The following is a 20,318-nucleotide window of genomic DNA, read 5'->3' as shown; positions in this document are numbered from 1 at the left end:
TGGCAATGTAGCTATGTTGGAGGCTCAGACACTGAGACAGCAGTGCAAGTAACTTAGGCCTATGTGTCGCTAATATTGTAAGTCTGATTAGGCCAAGGGAGTATTTTATACTTAGCTAGTATATGTAGAATATATATATTTTGTTGTGATGAATTCTGGTATTTAAATGGCTGGATTGCTAAATTAGTTACTAGTTCGCTTGATAATGTTCCTTAGCCGCACACCCCGGCCATAGCCAAAGTGAACGGCGCTGTCTTGTAATATTTTTACAGCCCTGCTAGTTACATAAAGGTGACATATTATCGAGGAGTACTGACGTCAAGGAGGAGGAGGGTCCAGAGGTGCTGATGATGAAGGAGGAGGGTCTGGGGGACCCTGAGGGGACCATGGTCATGAAGGACAACCAGACTACACCTCCCGAACCCACGGAGGAACAAGCTGAGCAGCACAGGACCACACACAGTCTCACTGAGGTGAGCCCACTGTAAACTACTGTCTGAATGGTATTTGGTCAGGGCCCGTATCCACAAAGTGTGTGCTAATCTAGCATCAGTTTAGGTCTTGATTAATTTTGTCTTAAGTGAGACCATGCCTTTGAATGATCAAACGATTAAAGAATGGCAAGTAATCAAATCAACAAACATGTTTGCATAGTACTCATAGTACTCAATCCCTCATTGCCCAATCAACGTGCTCCATTGCAGGTTGCTCATATCAGATTTCTTGATCCAACATCCTCTCACTCTGTATCTCTTACAGTCAGTAGACATGGAGGATGGGAAGCCTGATCTGCTGCTGGTCAAAGAGGAGACGATAGAAGATGAACCAGAGAGCATTGATCTGCTGAGTGGACGAAAGATGGGGGAACAAGGTAAGGGAGAAATACATATAGGATACAGCAAATTACTGTATGTTTACATACAAAAATACATATTATAATGTATGAACTTGACCAGATAATTGACAAAACTCCATATCTAGAGATACCTCTGCCATGTTTGTAAAGTCTATTTTGTAACTTCTTCCTGTAGGTGGTTGGCTGGAAGCTAACAGAGGAGACTGGGTGGCCATTTTCGATTTCCAGACCCAGACAGGTGCAGTCAAGGGCCAAGGCGTCAACATCACCAAGCAGGCCAGGACCAGAGTCGACATGGTGTCCTGTGTGAATTTAAGTATGCTCTCTCTAATTCTCTCTTTCTCTCTTTCTTTCTTTCCCTCTCTCGGAGGACCTGAGCCCTAGGACCATGCCTCAGGACTACCTGGCATGATGACTCCTTGCTGTCCCCAGTTCACCTGGCCGTGCTGCTGCTCCAGTTTCAACTGTTCTGCCTGCGGCTATGGAACCATGACCTGTTCACCGGACGTACTACCTGTCCCAGACCTGCTGTTTTCAACTCTCTAGAGACAGCAGGAGCGGTAGAGATACTCTCAATGGTCGGCTATGAAAAGCCAACTGACATTTACTCCTGAGGTGCTGACCTGTTGCACCCTCAACAACTACTGTGATTATTATTATTTGACCATGCTGGTCATTCATGAACATTTGAACATCTTGGCCATGTTCTGTTATAATCTCCACCCGGCACAGCCAGAAGAGGACTGGCCACCCCTCATAGCCTGGTTCCTCTCTAGGTTTCTTCCTAGGTTTTGGTCTTTCTAAGGAGTTTTTCTTAGCCACCGTGCTTCTACACCTGCATTGCTTGCTGTTTGGGGTTTTAGGCTGGATTTCTGTACAGCACTTTGAGATATCAGCTGATGTGACATTTGATTTGATTTGACATAGTGGATGGGACAGTGCCTATAACTCTGGGCTGGGGAACAACACTGTTAACCATGACCAGAAACAGACAGTAGAACACAAAACAACAAACAAAATTAGTCTCTATGACAACAGACTGGTCCGCGGGGACGGGGAGGTGTCCGTATGTGGCAAAAGAGAACAGACACAGACTCGGCTAGCGATGCGCCGTCCTGCTACCAATAGTTGTGATTCAGAGAGACTGATGGCGTCTCAGATTAACCCCCTAACAGGTTCTGCCTTCAGCCTGCCTTCGAAAGGATCTATACATTTTTACAAATTTTTTTTTTATTTCACCTTTATTTAACAGGTAGGCCAGTTGAGAACAAGTTGTCATTTACAACTGCAACCTGGCCAAGATAAAGCAAAGCAGAGCGACAAAAACAACAACACAGAGTTACACATAAACAAATGTACAGTCAATAACATAATAGAAAAATCTATGTACAGTGTGTGCAAAAGTAGAAGATTAGGGAGGTAAGGCAATAAATAGGCCATAGAGGTGAAATAATTACAATTTAGCATTAACACTGGAGTGACAGATGTGCAGATGATGATGTGCAAGTAGAGATACTGGGTGCAAAAGAGCAAGAAGATGAATAACAATATGGGGATGAGGTGTGCTATTTACAGATTGGCTGTGTACAGGTACAGTGATCGGTAAGCTGCTCTAACAGCTGATGCTTAAAGTTAGAGAGGGAGAGATGAGTCTCCAGCTTCAGTGATTTAAAAAAAAAAAAAAATCGTTCCAGTCATTGGCAGCAGAGAACTGGAAGGAAAGGCGGCTAAAGGAAGTGTTGGCTTTAGGGAGGACCAGTGAAATATACCTGATGGAGCGTGTGCTACGGGTGGGTGTTGCTATGGTGACCAGTGAGCTGAGATAAGGCAGGGCTTTACCTAGCAAAGACTTATAGATGACCTGGAGCCAGTGGGTTTGGCGACGAATATGAAGCGAGGGCCAGCCAACGAGAGCATACAGGTCGCAGTGGTGGGTAGTATATGGGGCTTTGGTGACAAAACGGATGACACTGTGATAAACTACATCCAGTTTGCTGAGTAGAGTGTTGGAGACTATTTTGTAAATGACATCGCTGAAGTCAAGGATCGGTAGAATAGTCAGTTTTACGAGGGTATGTTTGGCAGCATGAGTGAAGGAGGCTTTGTTCGGAAATAGGAAGCCGATTCTTCTAGATTTAATTTTGTATTGGAGATGTTTAATGTGACTCTGGAAGGAGAGTTTACAGTCTAACCAGACACCTAGGTATTTGTAGTTGTCCACATATTCTAAGTCAGAATCGTCCAGAGTAGCGATGCTAGTCGGGCGGGCGGGTGAACATTGACCCTTCGACAACACACACTCCCTGGCCTTTGTCCTCCTCACACTCTCGTAATGTTAAATCAGACCTCAGACAATGCCAGTGCCTCAACACTAAATGGCAACACAAGCCAAATGACAGTAGTAGTTGTGCTATCAGTAACTCCAGTGGCAAATTAGAAGCGCTTCCCTTGTCCGTTCTGTGGGAAAGCCTTAGTTGGAAGTGTTTTTGAGAAAGTTGCTGCTTGCAGTGCAACCATCCATTTAAAGTCTCCCAGTTTTCACCACACACAGTAGGTGGCAGCAATACACCTTTTTGGTGTAGCCCAACTTGAAGAAGTAAACAGAAGGGAAAATCTGTACTGGAGATAGTGTCATATAATGGGAACAGAAGGGAGGCGGTTATGTTATTTAGGATGAGATTAGGGCGTATGGGATTGAATTGATGGGGAAACATGGAAGAGGAAACGGTTGAACATGTATTATTATTTTGTGAAATGTATGATGTAGAAAAGGAGAGGTGTTTGACAGGGTCAATCAAATTTGATTGGTCACATACACATATTTAGCGGATGTTAGTGCGAGTGTAGCGAAATGCTTGTGTTCCTAGCTCCAACAGTGCAATAGTATCTAACAATTCACAACAATACACAAATCTAAAAGTAAAAGAATGGAATTAAGAAATATATAAATATTAGGATGACCAGTGTCAGTGGCATTGACTAAAATACACTAGAATAGAATACAGTATATACATATGAAATGAGTAAATCTGAACGTAAACATTATTAAAGTGACCAGTGATTCCATATATATATATATATATATATATATATATATATATATATATATATATATATATATATATATATATATATATGCCTCTAAGGTACAAGGTTGAGTAACCGGGTGGTAGCCGGTTAGTGATGGCTATTTAACAGTGATGGCCTTGAGATAGAAGCTGTTTTTCAGTCTCTCTGTCCCAGCTTTGATGCACCTGTACTGACCTCGCCTTCTGGATGATAACGGGGTGAACAGGCCGTGGCTCGGGTGGTTGATGTCCTTGATGATCTTTTTGCCCTTCCTTTGACATTGGGTGCTGCTGTTATTGTCCTGGAGGGCAGGCAGTGTGCCCCCAGTGGTGCGTTGGGCAGACCGCACCACCCTCTGGAGAGCCCTGTGGTTGTGGGCGATGCAGTTGCCGTACCAGACGGTGATACAGCCTGACAGCATGCTCTCAATTGGGCATCTGTAGAAGTTTGCGAGGGTCTTAGGGGCCAAGCCAAATTTCTTCAGCCTTATGAGGTAGAAGAGGCGCTGTTGTGCCTTCAGCACACTGTCTGTGTGGGTGGACCATTTCAGATTGTCAGTGATGTGTACGCTGAGAAACTTGAAGCTTTTCACCTTCTCCACTGCAGTTCCATTTTGGGTGGGGGTAATGGAAGTAGGAAGGTTTGTAGGGAATTATTTTATTTTATTATGAATTCAGGGTTAGTTAAGATAATATAGTGGAATAGATAGTTCGTAATGGGCCTCACACTCCAGTACAGTAGGTGGCGGTGTATGCACATGGCAGTTGGTTGCGATTCACCAATAAAACTTAAAAGAAGAAAAAGAAAACAGAGCTGAAAAGCCTTTTTGTTGTTATTATTTTGACGTTTATTAACTAACACCCTGGAACTCAAAATATGATCAATTTAAATTCACAGCATCGCATACCCCAGGTAATCTTTTATTCGTGTTGGAAACAGGACTTGGTTGATAGATGTTATCGAGGTAACGCTAGTTAGCTGTTAACTGCTAATGTTAGCCAACAATGGATAACTGTATGGTTTTTCACACTCAAATAGCCTCCATTATGGAGGTGCTAGCGAATGCAGCCGTGGCAGATATCTGTAAACTCGTAGACGACGACTATGCAGTGTTTCGTTTGGAAATAACTCAAAGCCAGAAAGAAAACAGGACATTGCGGAGGAAACTACAGCTACTGGAACTGAAGGTGGGACGGGAGCGCGCAGAGAGGACAATGCAAGAGCGCATCCTCACAAGTCGTCCCAGAACTGTCAAGATCCTCGACCGATACAGAGTAATGGCAAGAGGTAAATGTAGCAGGAGACTGCGGGACCTGTCGCCCCCTTCTCCTCTGCGCTTGTGTGGCTTTAGATGTGTCAACACCAACGGGTCTTGGTCAATTTTTGGGTTGTATGCAATAATAATAATGATTACTTAGCTATCTTGCGCACAGACACCTTATCATATTCTAACTAGGTTCTTGATTTACTGCATTTACTATTATTTACTCAATGAAAACAATGTGATGCCTGGAACACAATACATTTATCAATAAATAGTATATCGATAAGTTATGAGAAGCATTACCTTACAAGCATTACCTTACATCCTTGCCAATTCTAGACAGTGTCAAAATGGTCAATAGTGTACAATATAGTGTTGAACAGTAGCTAACCTAACCACCTCTTTCCCCCCAATTACTCTCTCAGGTGAAGGACATCTCACTGGAGGCTACAGGAGCTTTGTGAAGCCAGCAGGGCACAACACATGGAAAGATGACCAACCAATCACTGTTGATGAGGGGAGTGGAACCTCAACCCAGAACGTTATCGTGATAGAGGTTAGTGTAATAGTTTTGAATAAAAACTGTATTACTTGGTAAATCAAATGTGGCCAGTTTATTTCAGAAAGGCTCCCCTCAGCTATTCACTTGCTTACATGTACATCCTTATTTATCTGCCATAGGGGAGCTTGTGAGACTTCACTATGACATTGATATCCAATTCAACTCATGTACTCCCCTCTTCTTGTCAGTCTGCAGATGCAGAGGCTGCAGGTCCTGGAGTCAAACTGGAAAGGTCTGAAGGAGAGGATGACCCACGGCACAGCAGAGACATCCAGACTGGGGCAGCATCTGGAGTGGCGCCCCCTGTAGCCACGGAGGACCTATCCACCGCCGCTGCACTCCAGGCCAGGAACCGACGCAGCATCACGGAGGTCAGTCGAACGCTGTCCGATACACAGGCTCTTACACACACGATCTGAACACAGATCAGACCCAAAGAGACTAGGGCCTCCGGTCTGACCTCCTGATCCTGGCTTCTATTACTGACCGGTATTTCACCAGAGCCAGAGGACAGTTAATTCCCGTGGTGATGGTGACACGTTAGACACTGGTGGTGATGATCTGTCTTGTTTTTACACTACAGAGATGGACCCTGGCAACATATCCTTGGGTTTAGAGACACATACTGATCTGTCTAGAGGGGACTGGAACTGGTACATTTCTGCATGGACCTCGCATAGTGCACGGGGGCATTGTCATGCTGAAACAGGAAAGGGCCTTCCCCAAACTGTTGCCGCAAAGTTGGAAGCACAGAATCATCTAGAATGTCATTGTTTGGTGTAGCGTTAAGATATCCCTTCACTGAAACTAAGGGGCCTAGCCCGAACCTTGAAAAACAGCCCCAGACCCTTATTCTTCCTCCACCAAACTTTACAGTTGGCACTATGCATTAGGGCAGGTAGCATTCTCCTGGCATCCGCCAAACCCAGATTCGTCCGTCGGACTGCCAGATGGTGAAGCATGATTTATCACTCCAGAGACGCGTTTCCACTGCTCTAGAGTCCAATGACGGTGAGCTTTACACCACTCCAGCTGATGCTTGGCATTACTCATGGTGATCTTAGGCTTGTTTGCGGCTGCTCGGCCAAGGAAACCCATTTCACGGCAAACAGTTCTTGTGAAGACGTTGCTTCTAGAGGCAGTTTGGAACTCGGTAGTGAGTGTTGCAACTCGCGGCTGAGCCGCACAATAACAGCACTTACAGTTGACCGGGAGGCTCTAGCAGGGCACTCTTATGTAGGTGTCATAACCAGCCATAAAATAACGCAATGCATGTCACAACGTGTTATGACACTGGGTGTCAAGGGAAGTGTTACCAAAAATCCTTCTTGACATCACTAAGGGATCATAGCGTTCACCTGCATTCACCTGGTCAGTTTATGTCATGGAAAGAGCAGGTGTTCATAATGTTTGGTATACACTCAGTGTATGAGGCACGTAAAGCCTAAAAGTCTGTTTCATATTGTGTTTGTACTGTGTATTCGATGTTCGCAAATTTTCCAAAGACACTTTTTTAATGAGAAAATGAATGCAGTTCATTAAGTTCAGGCAGATATTTTTGTTGAGACATGACAAGTATGTATGGTTTTCATGTGGTGTATTTAAAACTTGTTTATGTTCAATGAACACAAAGTGGGACTTTTCATTCTAAGACTTTTATTGAGACTCTCTTTAGCATACATCACATCTGATCTCACCCTATTCTGCATACACACAACAGCGCTTTATAACCAATATACACTGAGTGCACAAAACATTAGGAAAACCTGCTATTTCCATGACATAGACTGACCAGGTGAATGCAGGTAAAAGCTATGATCCCTTTTTGATGTCACCTATTAAATCCACTTCAATCGGTGTAAATGAAGGGGAGGAGACAGGTTAAAAATTATTTTTAAGCATTGAGACAATTGAGACATGGATTGTGGATGGGCAAGACAAAATATTTAAGTGCCTTTGAATGGGGTATGGTAGTAGGTGCCAGGTGCACCCGGTTTGAGTGTGTCAAGAACTGCAACGCTGCTTGATTTTTCACGCGTGTATCAAGAATGGTCCACCACCCAACAGGACATCCAGCCAACTTGACACAATTTTGGGAAGCATTGGAGTCAACATGGGCCAGCAATCCTGTGGAACACTTTCGGCACCTTATAGAGTCCATGCACCGATAAATTGTATTTGGAAGGTGTTCCTAATGGTTTGTACACTCAGTGAACACTCACCATATATACAGTGGGGGAAAAAGTATTTGATCCCCTGCTGATTTTGTATGATTGCCCACTGATAAAGAAAGGATCAGTCTATAATTTTAATGGTAGGTTTATTTGAACAGTGAGAGACAGAATAACAACAAGAATATCCAGAAAAACGCATGTCAAAAATGTTATAAATTGATTTGCATTAATGAGGGAAATAAGTATTTGACCCCCTCTCAATCAGAAAGATTTCTGGCTCCCAGGTGTCTTTTATACAGGTAACGAGCTGAGATTAGGAGCACACTCTTAAAGGGAGTGCTCCTAACCGCAGCAGTAAAAAAGACACCTGTCCACAGAAGCAATCAATCAATCAGATTCCAAACTCTCCACCATGGCCAAGACCAAAGAGCTCTCCAAGGATGTCAGGGACAAGATTGTAGACCTACACAAGGCTGGAATGAGCTACAAGACCATCGCCAAGCAGCTCGATGAGAAGGTGACAACATTTGGTGTGATTATTCGCAAATGGAAGAAACACAAAAGAACTGTCAATATCCCTTGGCCTGGGGCTCCATGCAAGATCTCACCTCGTGGGGTTGCAATGATCATGAGAACGGTGAGGAATCAGCCCAGAACTACACGGGAGGATCTTGTCAATGATCTCAAGGCAACTGGGACCATTGTCACCAAGAAAACAATTGGTAACACACTACGCCATGAAGGACTGAAATCCTGCAGCGCCCGCAAGGTCCCCCTGCTCAAGAATACATATACATGCCCGTCTGAAGTTTGCCAATGAACATCTGAATGATTCAGAGGACAACTGGTGAAAGTGTTGTGGTCAGATGAGACCAAAATGGAGCTCTTTGGCATCAACTCAACTCGCCGTGTTTGGAGGAGGAGGAATGCTGCCTATGACCCCAAGAACACCATCTCCACCGTCAAACATGGAGGTGGAAACATTATGCTTTGGGGGTGTTTTTCTGCTAAGGGGACAGGACAACTTTACCGCATCATTTGACGGGGCAATGTACTGTCAAATCTTGGGTGAGAACCTCCTTCCCTCAGCCAGGGCATTGAAAATGGGTCGTGGATGGGTATTCCAGCATGACAATGACCCAAAACACACGGCCAAGGCAACAAAGGAGTAGTTCAAGAAGAAGCACATTAAGATCCTGGAGTGGCCTAGCCAGTCTCCAGACCTTAATCCCATAGAAAATCTGTGGAGGGAGCTGAAGGTTCGAGTTGCCAAACGTCAGCCTCGAAACCTTAATGACTTGGAGAAGATCTGCAAAGAGGAGTGGGACAAAATCCCTCCTGAGATGTGTGCAAACCTGGTGGCCAACTACAAGAAATGTCTGACCTCTGTGATTGCCAACAAGGGTTTTGCCACCAAGTACTAAGTCATGTTTTGCAGAGGGGTCAAATACTTATTTCCCTCATTAAAATGCAAATCATTTTATAACATTTTTGACATGTGTTTTTCTGGATTTTTTTGTTGTTATTCTGTCTCTCACTGTTCATATAAACCTACCATTAAAATTATAGACTGATCATTTCTTTGTAAGTGGGCAAACGTACAAAATCAGCAGGGGATCAAATACTTTTTTCCCCCACTGTACCTACAAATATCCATACACTAGTCAGGTTTGGCTGATGATTACTTGACTTATCATTGCTGACTTTTTACCCACAACATCATATTTATGTCCACCATGATGGGTTTAACAACAATGAAGTAATTCTGTAGCTACAGCATAGAACTCAAACGTAGTGGGGATGTGTAAACACTCCATGTTTAAAGTGTGTTTTATCTGTGTGTATGTACCTGGGGGAGTGTATGTCTGTGTAATCTGTATCACCTGTCTCTTCCATGAGGAGGAGGAGGGTCCAGAGGTGCTGCTGGTGAAGGAGGAGGGGTGTGAAGAGAGTCCGGGGAACCCTGAGGGAACCATGGTCATGGAGGACAACCAGACTACACCTCCTCCTGAACCCACAGAGGAACCAGCTGAGCAGCACAGGACCACACACAGTATCACTGAGGTGAGTCCACTGAACTACTGTCTGTCTGGTATTAGTTCAGGGCCCGTATACACATAGCTTCTCAGAGTAGGAGTACTGATCTAGGGTCAGTTTAGCCTTTTAGACTGTAATGAATAACATATGTAAAGATCCTAGATCTGCACTCCTACTCTGAGACTCTTTGTGGTTACGGGCCCAGGTCTTGACCATGCCTTTGAATTATAATACCCATTATTATAATTATAATACCCCAGTATTTCTACTTTGCACACTCATCTACTGTCAAATCTACCATTCCAGTGTTTTAATTGCTATATTGTATTTACTTCACCACCATGGCCTATTTATTGCCTTTACCTCCCTTATCTCACCTCATTTGCTGACATTGTATATAGACTTATTTTTCTACAGTATTATTGACTGTTTGTTTGTTTTACTCCATGTGTAACTCTGTGTTGTTATATGTGTCGAACTGCTTTGCTTTATCTTGGCCAGGTCGCAATTGTAAATGAGAACTTGTTCTCAACTCGCCTACCTGGTTAAATAAAGGTGAAATAAAAAAATAAAACTATTAAAGCGTGTCAAGTAATCAAATTAACTAATATGTTTGCATACTGTAGTACTCATAGCAATCCCTCATTTCCCAATCAGAAGATGCTCCATAGCAGGTTGCTCATATCAGATTTCTTGATCCAACATCCTCTCACTCTGTATCTCTTACAGTCAGTAGACATGGAGGATGGGAAGCCTGATCTGCTGCTAGTCAAAGAGGAGACAATAGAAGATGAACCAGAGAGTATTGATCTGCTGAGTGGACTAAAGATGGGGGAGCAAGGTAAGGGAGCAATACATACAGTAATAGATCTTCAATGGGAATAGTGATGCACATGGATAATATTCTTTCTTCATTCATAAAATGAAATCAATACAACTTATGTTTACATACAAAACCACACATTATAATGTATGAACTTGACCAGGTAATTGACGAAAGAAACTCCATATGTAGAGTTCTCTTCCATGTTTGTAAAGTCTATTTTGTTACCTCTTCCTGCAGGTGGTTGGCTGGAGGCTAACGGAGGAGACTGGGTGGCCATCTTGGATTCCCAGACTCGGACTGGTGCAGCCAAGGGCCTCGGGGACGACACCATTGAGCAGGCCAGGACCAGAGGCGACATGGCTGAGGTCAGTGGCTGGGACAGCATCTTCGACTCTGGGCTGGGGAAGAAAACTGTTAACCACTACCAGAAACAGACAGTCGAACACAAAACAACATCCTAATTTAGTCTCCATGACAACAGACTGGCTGAGACCAGGGCGAGGTGTAGATTTGGTCTGCGTGGATGGGGAGGTGTTGGTATGTGGCGAGAGAGAACAGACACAGACTTGTTTAGCGATGTTCCGTCCTGCTCCTATAGTTGTGATTCAGAGAGACTGATGGAGCCTCAGGTTACCCCCCTAACAGGTGCTGCCTTCAGCCTGCCTTCTATAGGATCTATCAACTGGAACATGGACCCTGCGACAACACAGACACTCCGTGGCCTTCGTTCTCCTCACACTCTCCTAATGTTAAACCAGACCTCAGACAATGCCAATGCCTCAACACTAAATGGCTACACAAGCCCATTGACAAATGAGAGTAGTTGAGACGGAACAGGTGGATATCCACCAGAGGATACACACTGAGGAGAAACCGTTCAGCTGCCACCTGTGCCGGGCCAGTTCCTCCCACTTATCCAGCCTGTAGAGGCACCAGAGGGTCCACACAGGGGAGAAATCCTACAGCTGCCCCCAGTGTGAGAATCAAATCAAATGTATTTATGAAGCCCTTTTTACATCAGCAGATGTCACTAAGTACTTATACAGAAACCCAGCCTAAAACCCCAGGGTTTAGAGCTTGAGGTAGTCACCTCATACAAGTACTTGGTAGTATGGCTAGACGGTGCACTGTCCTTCTCTCAGCACATATCAAAGTTGCAGGCTAAAGTTAAATATAGACTTGGTTTCCTTTATCATAATTGCTCCTCTTTCACCCCAGCTGCCAAACTAACCCTGATTCAGATGACCATCCTACCCATGCTAGATTACGGAGACATCATTTATAGATCGGCAGGTAAGGGTGCTCTCGAGCGGCTAGATGTTCTTTACCATTCGGCCATCAGATTTGCCACTAATGCGCCTTATAGGACACATCACTGCACTCTATACTCCTTTGTAAACTGGTCATCTCTGTTTACCTGTCGCAAGACCCACTGGTTGATGCTTATTTATAAAACCCTCTTAGGTCTCACTCCCCCCCATCTGAGATATCTACTGCAGCCCTCATCCTCCACATACAACACCCGTTCTGCCAGTCACATTCTGTTAAAGGTCCCCAAAGCACACACATCCCTGGGTCACTCCTCTTTTCAGTTCGCTGCAGCTAGCGACTGGAATGAGCTGCAACAAATACTCAAACTGGACAGTTTTATCTCAATCTCTTCATTCAACGACTCAATCATGGACACTCTTACTGACAGTTGTGGCTGTTTTGTGTGATGTATTGTTGTCTCTACCTTCTTGCCCTTTGTGTTGTTGTCTATGCCCAATAATGTTTGTACCATGTTTTGTGCTGCTACCATGTTGTGTTGCTACCATGTTGTTTTGTTGTGTTTCTACCATGCTGTGTTGTCATGTGCTGCTGCCTTGCTATGGTGTTGTCTTAGGTCTCTCTTTATGTAGTGTTGTGTTGTTCCTCTTGTTGTGATGTGTGTTTTATCCTATATTTTTATTGTATTTATTTTTTATCCCAGGCCCCGTCCCCTCAGGAGGCCTTTATCGTTTTGGTAGGCCGTCATTGTAAATAATAATTTGTTCTTAACTGACTTGCCTAGTTAAATAAAAATAAAAAATTAAATAAAAGGCAAGAACTTAGGAAGAAACCTAGAGAGGAACCAGGCTCTGAGGAGTGGGCAGTCCTCTTCAGGCTGTGCCAGGTGGAGATTATAAGAGTACCTGGCCATTAAGGCCAGATCGTTCTTCAAGATGTTCAAACATTCATAGATGACCAGCAGGGTCAAATAATAATCACAGTGGTTGTAGAGGGTGCAACAGGTCAGCACCTCAGGATAAAATGTCAGTTGGCTTTTCATAGCCAAGCATTCAGAGGTCGAGACAGCAGGTGCGGGGGAGAGTGAGAGAGAGCGGGTCAAAAACAGCAGGTCTGGGACAAGTTAGCACGTCTGGTGAACAGGTCAGGGTTCCATAGCCACAGGCAAAACAGCAGAAACTGGGGCTGCAGCACTACCAGGTGGACTGGGAAAGGGGACAGCCAGCAGTCATCAGGCGAGGTAGTCCTGAGGCATGGGAGAATTAGAGGGAGCATACTTCATACAGGACAAGATAAGACAGGATAATTTCACCAGAAAGACTGACCCTAGCCCCCCAGCACAGACTATTGCAGCATAGATACTGGAGGCTAAGGTAGGGGGGGGCTCAAGGGACACTGCGGCCCTTTCTAACAGTACCCCCGACAGGGCCAACCAGGCAGGATAAAACCTCGCCCACTTTGCCAAAGCACAACCCCCACACCACTAGAGTGATATCAACAGACCACCAACTTACTACCCTGACACAAAGGCTGAGTATAGCCCACAAAGATCTCCTCCACCGCAGAGGGGGCGCAAAACCTGACAGAAAGATCATGTCAGTGACTCAACCCACTCAAGGGACACACCCGTCCTTGGGACGGCATGGAAGAGCACTAGTAAGCCAGTGACTCAGCCCCCGTAATAGGGTCAGAGGCAGAGAATCCCAGTGGAGAGAGCAAGGGTGGTTCATCATTCAAGTGCCTTGCCATTCACCTTCGCTCCCCTGGGCCAGACTACACTCAATCACAGGACCTACTGAAGAGATGAGTCTTCAGTAAGGACTTAAAGGTCGAGACTGAGTCCGCGTCTCTCATATGGATAAGCAGACCATTCCATAAAAATGGAGCTCTATAGGAGAAAGCCCTGCCTCCAGCTGTTTGCTTAGAAATTCTAGGGACAGTAAGGAGGTCTGCATCTTGTGACTGTAGCAAACGTGTAGGTATGTATGGCAGGACCAAATCGGTGAGAGTTGTAGGAGCAAGTCCATATAATGCTTTGTAGGTTAGCAGTAAAACATTGAAATCAGCCCTAGCCTTAACAGGAAGCCAGTGTAGAGAGGCTAGCACTGGAGCAATATGATCAAATTGTTTGGTTCTAGATACTAGCAGCTGTATTTAGCACTAACTGAAGTTTATTTAGTGCTTTATCCGGGTAGCCGGAGAGTAGAGCATTGCAGTAGTCCAATCTAGAAGTGATAAAACATGGATTAGCTTTTCTGCATCATTTTTGGACAAAAGGTTTCAGATTTTTGCAACGTTACGAAGATGGAAAACATTTGCCCTTGAAACATTCTTGATATGTTTGTCAAAATTGATCAGGGTCCAAAGCAACTCCGAGATCCTTCAGTTTTATTTGAGACGACTGTACAACCATCCAGATTAATTGTCAGATCAAACAGCAGAACTCTTTGTTTCTTAGGACCTAGAACTTTGTCCGAGGTTAAATGTAAAATATTTGCCGCCATCCACTTCCTTATGTCTCAAACAGGCTTCCAGGGTAGGACATTTTGGAGCTTCACTATGTTTCATCAAAATGTAGAGGCACCAGAGGGTCTACATTGTTTGTATTTAATTCTGTTGGTTTTGGATGTATAGGTAACTGGATAAGGTAAACTGAGGAAAGAATGAGTTGACGAGACAGAGTAGATGATATGTAATGGAAAGGGAAAGGGGGATACCTAGTCAGTTGTACAACTGAATGCATTCAACTGAAATGTGTCTTCTGCGTTTAACCCAACCCCTCTGAAACAGAGAGGTGCGGGGGGCTGCCATAATCGACATCCACGTCTTCAGAGCCCAGGGAACAGTGGGTTAATTGCCTTGCTCAGGGGTTGGTGTAAGGGTGTCTGTAAAAATGCTTCACTGGTGAAGTATAAACGCAATATGTAAAGTGTTGGTCCCATGTTTCATGAGCTGATATAAAAGATCCCCAAAATGTTCAATACACACAAAAAGCTTATTTCTCTCCAATTTTATGCACAATTTTGTTTACATTCCTGTTAGTGAGCATTTCTCCTTTGCCAAGATAATTCATCCACCTTAGAGGTGTGGCACATCAAGAAGCTGATTAAACAGCATGATCATTACACAGGTGCACCTTGTGCTGGGGACAATAAAAGGCCACTCTAAAATGTGCAGTTTTGTCATACAACACAATGCCACAGATGCTTGCAATTCGCATGCTTACTGCAGGAATGTCCACCAGAGCTGTTTCCAGAGAATGTAATGTTTATTTCTCCTCCAACATCGTTTTAGGGAGTTTGGCATTACGTCCAACCGGCCTCACAACCGTAGACCACGTGTATGGCGTTGTGTGGGCAAGCGGTTTGCTAATTTCAACATTGTGAACAGAGTGCTCCATGGTGGGGTTATGGTATGGGCAGGCATAAGCTACGGACAACAAACACAATTGCATTTTATTAATGGAAATTTGAATGCACAGAGATACCGTGACGAGATCCTGAGTCCCATTGTCGTGCCATCATCACCTCATGTTTAAGCATGATAATGCACTGCCCCATGTCACAAGGATCTGTACACAATTCCTGGAAGCTGAACATTTCCCAGTTCTTCCATGGCCTGCATACGCACTAGACATGTCAGCCATTGAGCATGTTTGGGATGCTCTGGATCGACGTGTGCGATGGCGTGTTCCAGTTCTCGCAAATATCCAGCACCTTTGCACAGGCATTAAAGAGGAGTGGGACAAGCTTCCACAGGCCACAATCAATAGTCTGATCAACTCTATGTGAAGGAGATGTGTCGCACTGCATACTGACTGGTTTTCTGATCCATGCCCCTACCATTATTTTTTAAGGTATCTGTATATGTGACCAACAGATGCATTTCTGTATTCCCAGTCATGTGAAATCCATAGAGTAGGGCCTAATTTATGTATTTACATTGACTGCTTTTCTTATATGAACTGTAACTCTGTAAATCTTTTAAATTGTTGCACGTTGCGTTTATATTTTTGTTCAGTATATGTTCCTTTTAGGATGATACAGTTTTTTTAATAGTGAGTTGAGGATATTGCCTTAATTCATGTTTACTTGACACAAAGTATTGAAGGTCTTTGTAATGTAATGTTTAACTTTGTCCAAAGTTTTCAAAAATGTATTTTAACAAAGCAAGGGAACCAGATTTACAGAAAAATGTAGTGTTACCAAAGTGAGAAAGTTATTCTTCTTGTCACGTATTGTTTTGTGCAATGAAAGTACTGTACTTCACGTTATGTGAGTGTATGACCATTTTGTTGAAATGAAATACAAAATTGACTGTGCTGACTGACTTGGTTATTTTTGCATCATTACAGGGACTGAGTTTCCCTTATCTCAGTCGAACCAAAACATTATACTTAATTCTTGAATCAACACATATGGACATTTTTTATAATGAACTCCAATGGATCCATATTGTTAGGTAATTTAATCACAGTGTTAGAGATGGGCTTGACTGTGGTTATTAATATTCACGTTTCTATGTGTACAGCAAATAATTTCTTATATAAACATTCATGCTTTTCCGTCCAATTTGTGTTTACAGTCTGCAGTCCATGAGGAACTGCTGATATCCGGTGTTGCTGGCGGGAGAGACTGGACCTCTGAAGTGGCCGGTCACAAACCCTGGCCCCAGATCAGGACCCTGGATCAGGAGCCGTCGCTCTTCCTTCCCGAGTCAGAACCAAGACCGAACCACGAGGGACAGAGACACCACCACACAGAACACAACCAGTGGACAGGTGGACTGAACAACCTCAGTCCTGGTGGTCATCAGAGAGACAGAGGATCCAGTCTGCAGCCCAGACCCTTCTCTTCACAGTCTCAGTGCAGGGATGAAACAGGACCTGGGGCTGATAGAGAGAGACCCTCCTGTTCCTATGATACAAACACCACAGTATCCATGATGAACAGAGCAGGTCACCCTGGGCTTCAGCCTTCACAGAGAGTGATGGGAGAACCCCCTGGTGGGAGTCGAACAGCAAGTCTGTCTTCTCCTTCAGGATCTCATCTAACGCCTGATGATTGGGTTCATAGAAATCCTGGACCTGGGTCTAGCCTTCCTCAACTACCTCATGGTTACCCCACCAATACAGACAGGGTCAGGATGGGTGTTCACCACAAGAGGTATCTAGCCTATAACACAGCACACAATCCCAACAACACCGAAACAATGGCTAGAGGTCAGGGAGGGAGCGCAAAGACTAACCAGATGAGGGTGGCTCCTGCTTCTACCTCCTCTGGTGTCATTGGGTCACAACGTGGGAGGCCGAACATTAAGACCGACGCTGCCAAGCCGTATGCCTGCCCAACATGTGGGAAGTGCTTTGCTGAGGCGAACTATGTGAAGATCCACCAGAGGGTCCACACAGGGGAGAAACCCTTCAGCTGTACCCAGTGTCACATGCGCTTCTCAGAGGCTGGCACCCTGAAGAGGCACCAGAGGGTCCACACAGGGGAGAAACCCTACAGCTGCCCTCAGTGTGAGAAAAGGTTCTCACACCAGCACCATCTGAAGAGGCACCTGAAGGTCCACACATGAGAAAGGCCATTCGCCTTCTCTGAGGTTCTCAGAGAGGAGCTACCTCAGGATACACCAGCAGAAAAACCATTACACTTCATAACATAAAAGGTAACCATTCCCTCCTCAGGGTACAGGAGTCACTACTGTAACCCCCTAGTTCCTTAGGGCCACCCAATAGCACATTGTCTTCCCATCATTGGTGACATGCTGCCAACCTTAACTTTCTCTCATTAGCTTTAGTCCTGCCCTCTAACCTCTCATTCGCTATATATTTTTTTTGCCTTAGATCTTCTCTTCCTCCAAGCTAACCCTTAAATATTTCTACCTCACATTTAGTAGTTCTCTCCTTTTGCCCACCTAACCATGCATGTACTCTTTGAGGGTGTCTCTTTCTCTGAGTTCCTTTTATTTGTGTGTACAGAACATGATTTCTTTCTCATCTTTATCTCTCTCTCTCTTATCTTCCTACTTCATGCTGCTCATTGGTTAACTGTCACAGTGGAATCCCCCACTAGGCCCACCCCCAAGCCTCGCAGCAGAGCTCTGGATAGGCTCGGTCAGGTGGGCCAGATCCATAGAGCCAATCGGGATGCTTCTTAATCTTCTCTCAAGACAAAGATTAATTTTCATTAATGTCAACAGAAAAGATCCACAGATGCATTTGGAATAATGATAGGGACAGTGTTGAATATTCCTGAATAGAATATTGCATCCAGACATTGTGTGATATAAACAGTATAATGCATATATAAGTCTAAAAGGTATATTACATAGTGTTTGTACTGTGTAGGATATAAATGTTCACCAATGCCTATTTCATTACATCCATTTAACTACTTTATTTTTTACCAAGACACTTTTAATGAGAATTAATGCAGTTCATCAAGTTAATGCAGATTATTTTGTTGAGACTTGTATGTGTGGTTTTCATATGGTGTATTACATTTAAAAAAAAGTTGAATAAACACAAAACACTTTCATTGAGACTCTCTTTAGTATACATCACATCTGATCTCACCCTATTCTCCATACACCCGACAGCTTTACAGCTAATACACACTCACTAAATATACCTACACAAATACCTATTGTACAAATAGTTTAGTCAGGTTTGTCTGATGAATTTTGATTTATTATTACTTATTTTTTACCCATATTTATGTCCACCATGATAGGTTTAACAACAATGAAGTCATTCTGTAACTACAGTATAGGACTTAAACGTAGTCAGCCTGGTCTCAGAGCAAAACATATTAAGTTTTACTAAAATCCATGCCACTCCATTTTAGCATGATATGTTACTTTAAGTTAGGTTACATTACATTAGCCTACATAAATCCGGGACACTCAAATGAGTATATGTTACTTTTGGTATGACAGTAGGTTACTTAAAACAAAAAGAGGGTGGTTGGTCAGGGGGGATGGGTGGGCGCATTAAGCAAACTTCTAGCAACCCAATGGTTGCGTGTTTTCATGGACAAATTTAGCATTTTAGCTAATTTGCAACTACTTGCTACTTTAACTACTCAGCATGTTAGCTAACCCTTCCCCTAAAGCTAACCTTAACCCTAATCTAAAAAAGGTACAGAGGTTGTTCAGTCCACTGGTGGATGTAAATATTTTTCCTCATAATCCTGGACTATCGGACCAAAATCATATTGTTTGCAATCGAAACAGATAATCTGCTCAGACCACAACCAAGGATTATCAAAAGTTGCGCTATAAATTCTTGGACAACCCAAAGATTCCTAGATGCCCTTCCAGACCCCCTCCACCTACTCAAGGATGTCAGAGTACAAAAATCACTTCACCACCTAACCGAGGATTTAACATTGAATAATACCCTAGATGCAGTCGCACCTCTAAAAACAAAAAACATTTGTCACAAGAAATCCCTGGTATACACTAAATACACAAGCCCTGAAACAAGCTTCCAGAAAATTGGAACAGAAATGGCGCTCCACCAAACTGGAAGTCTTCTAACTTGGAAAGATAGTATCATGCAATATCGAAGAGCCCTCACTGCTGCTCGATCAGCCTACTTTTCCAACCTAATTGAGGAGGATAAAAACAATCCATATTTTATTTTTGATACTGTCGCAAAGCTAACTAAAAAGCAGCATTCCCCAAGAAAGGATGGCCTTCACTTCAGCAGTGATGAATTCATGATCATAAAAATACAAAAAATATACGGATTTCTCAAACTCAGTTGTCCAGAAATACCAGGACACAGACTCAATTTAGGCGCTCAAGTTTTTTAATCCTGTATCTCTCGACACATCAACGAAAATAGTCATGGCCTCTAAACCTTCTAGCTGCCTACTGGACCCTATTCCAACTAAACTACTGAGAGAGCTACTTCCTGTGCTTGGCCCTCTTATGTTGAACATAATAAATGGCTCCCTATACTCCAGATGTGTACTAAACTCACTGGAAGTGGCAGCAATAAAGCCTAAACTGAAAAATCCAAACCTTGACTCGAAAATGTAAAAAACGATCAGACTATATCAAATATCTCATTCCGCTCTCTCAAAAAAAAGCTGTAGCACATTGACTCATATAAATAATGTATAGAAAACGCTCCAGTCTAATTTTCGACACCATCATAGTACTGAGAATGCCCTCGTGAAGGTGGTAAATGACCTTTTAATGGCATCAGACCAAGGCTCTGCATCTGTTCTCGTGCTCCTTGACCTTAG

General features: G+C 43.6%; 1 protein-coding gene and 1 long non-coding RNA gene across 3 annotated transcripts; both read left to right on the top strand.

The window, feature by feature from the left end:
* The first annotated feature begins 362 nt into the window (after nt 1-362).
* Nucleotides 363-1,058, top strand: LOC115201949 (uncharacterized). Its single transcript, XR_003879849.1, has 3 exons — nt 363-473; nt 760-871; nt 1,032-1,058. It is a non-coding gene; the product is annotated as an uncharacterized LOC115201949 (long non-coding RNA).
* Nucleotides 1,059-4,500: 3,442 nt separating this feature from the next.
* Nucleotides 4,501-18,599, top strand: LOC115201831 (uncharacterized). 2 transcript variants are annotated; one of them, XM_029765681.1, is made up of 7 exons: nt 4,501-5,212; nt 5,615-5,745; nt 5,940-6,122; nt 9,828-9,989; nt 10,692-10,803; nt 11,026-11,153; nt 16,642-18,599. In XM_029765681.1, exons 1-7 carry the CDS (start codon nt 4,930-4,932, stop codon nt 17,635-17,637), a joined length of 1,995 nt encoding a protein of 664 aa, XP_029621541.1. In that variant the 5' UTR covers nt 4,501-4,929; the 3' UTR covers nt 17,638-18,599. The 2 variants fall into 2 exon arrangements, with proteins under 2 accessions (XP_029621541.1, XP_029621540.1); XM_029765680.1 differs by having other exon boundaries at nt 9,825-9,989.
* The last annotated feature ends 1,719 nt before the right edge of the window (nt 18,600-20,318 follow it).

Source organism: Salmo trutta, chromosome 11, assembly GCF_901001165.1.
Source record: "Salmo trutta chromosome 11, fSalTru1.1, whole genome shotgun sequence".
Classification (NCBI taxonomy): Eukaryota; Metazoa; Chordata; class Actinopteri; order Salmoniformes; family Salmonidae; genus Salmo; species Salmo trutta.
The sequence above is the reverse complement of the archived record's forward strand: the minus strand, read 5'-3'. Positions and strand labels throughout refer to the sequence as shown.

Bases quoted from the DNA above. Each gene is read 5' to 3' on its own strand.
- LOC115201831 (XM_029765680.1), top strand. From the start codon at position 4,930: ATGGATAACTGTATGGTTTTTCACACTCAAATAGCCTCCATTATGGAG. The intron at 6,123-9,824 runs GTCAGTCGAACG...CTCTTCCATGAG, and splicing joins ACCGACGCAGCATCACGGAG to GAGGAGGAGGGTCCAGAGGT. The intron at 9,990-10,691 runs GTGAGTCCACTG...TATCTCTTACAG, and splicing joins CCACACACAGTATCACTGAG to TCAGTAGACATGGAGGATGG.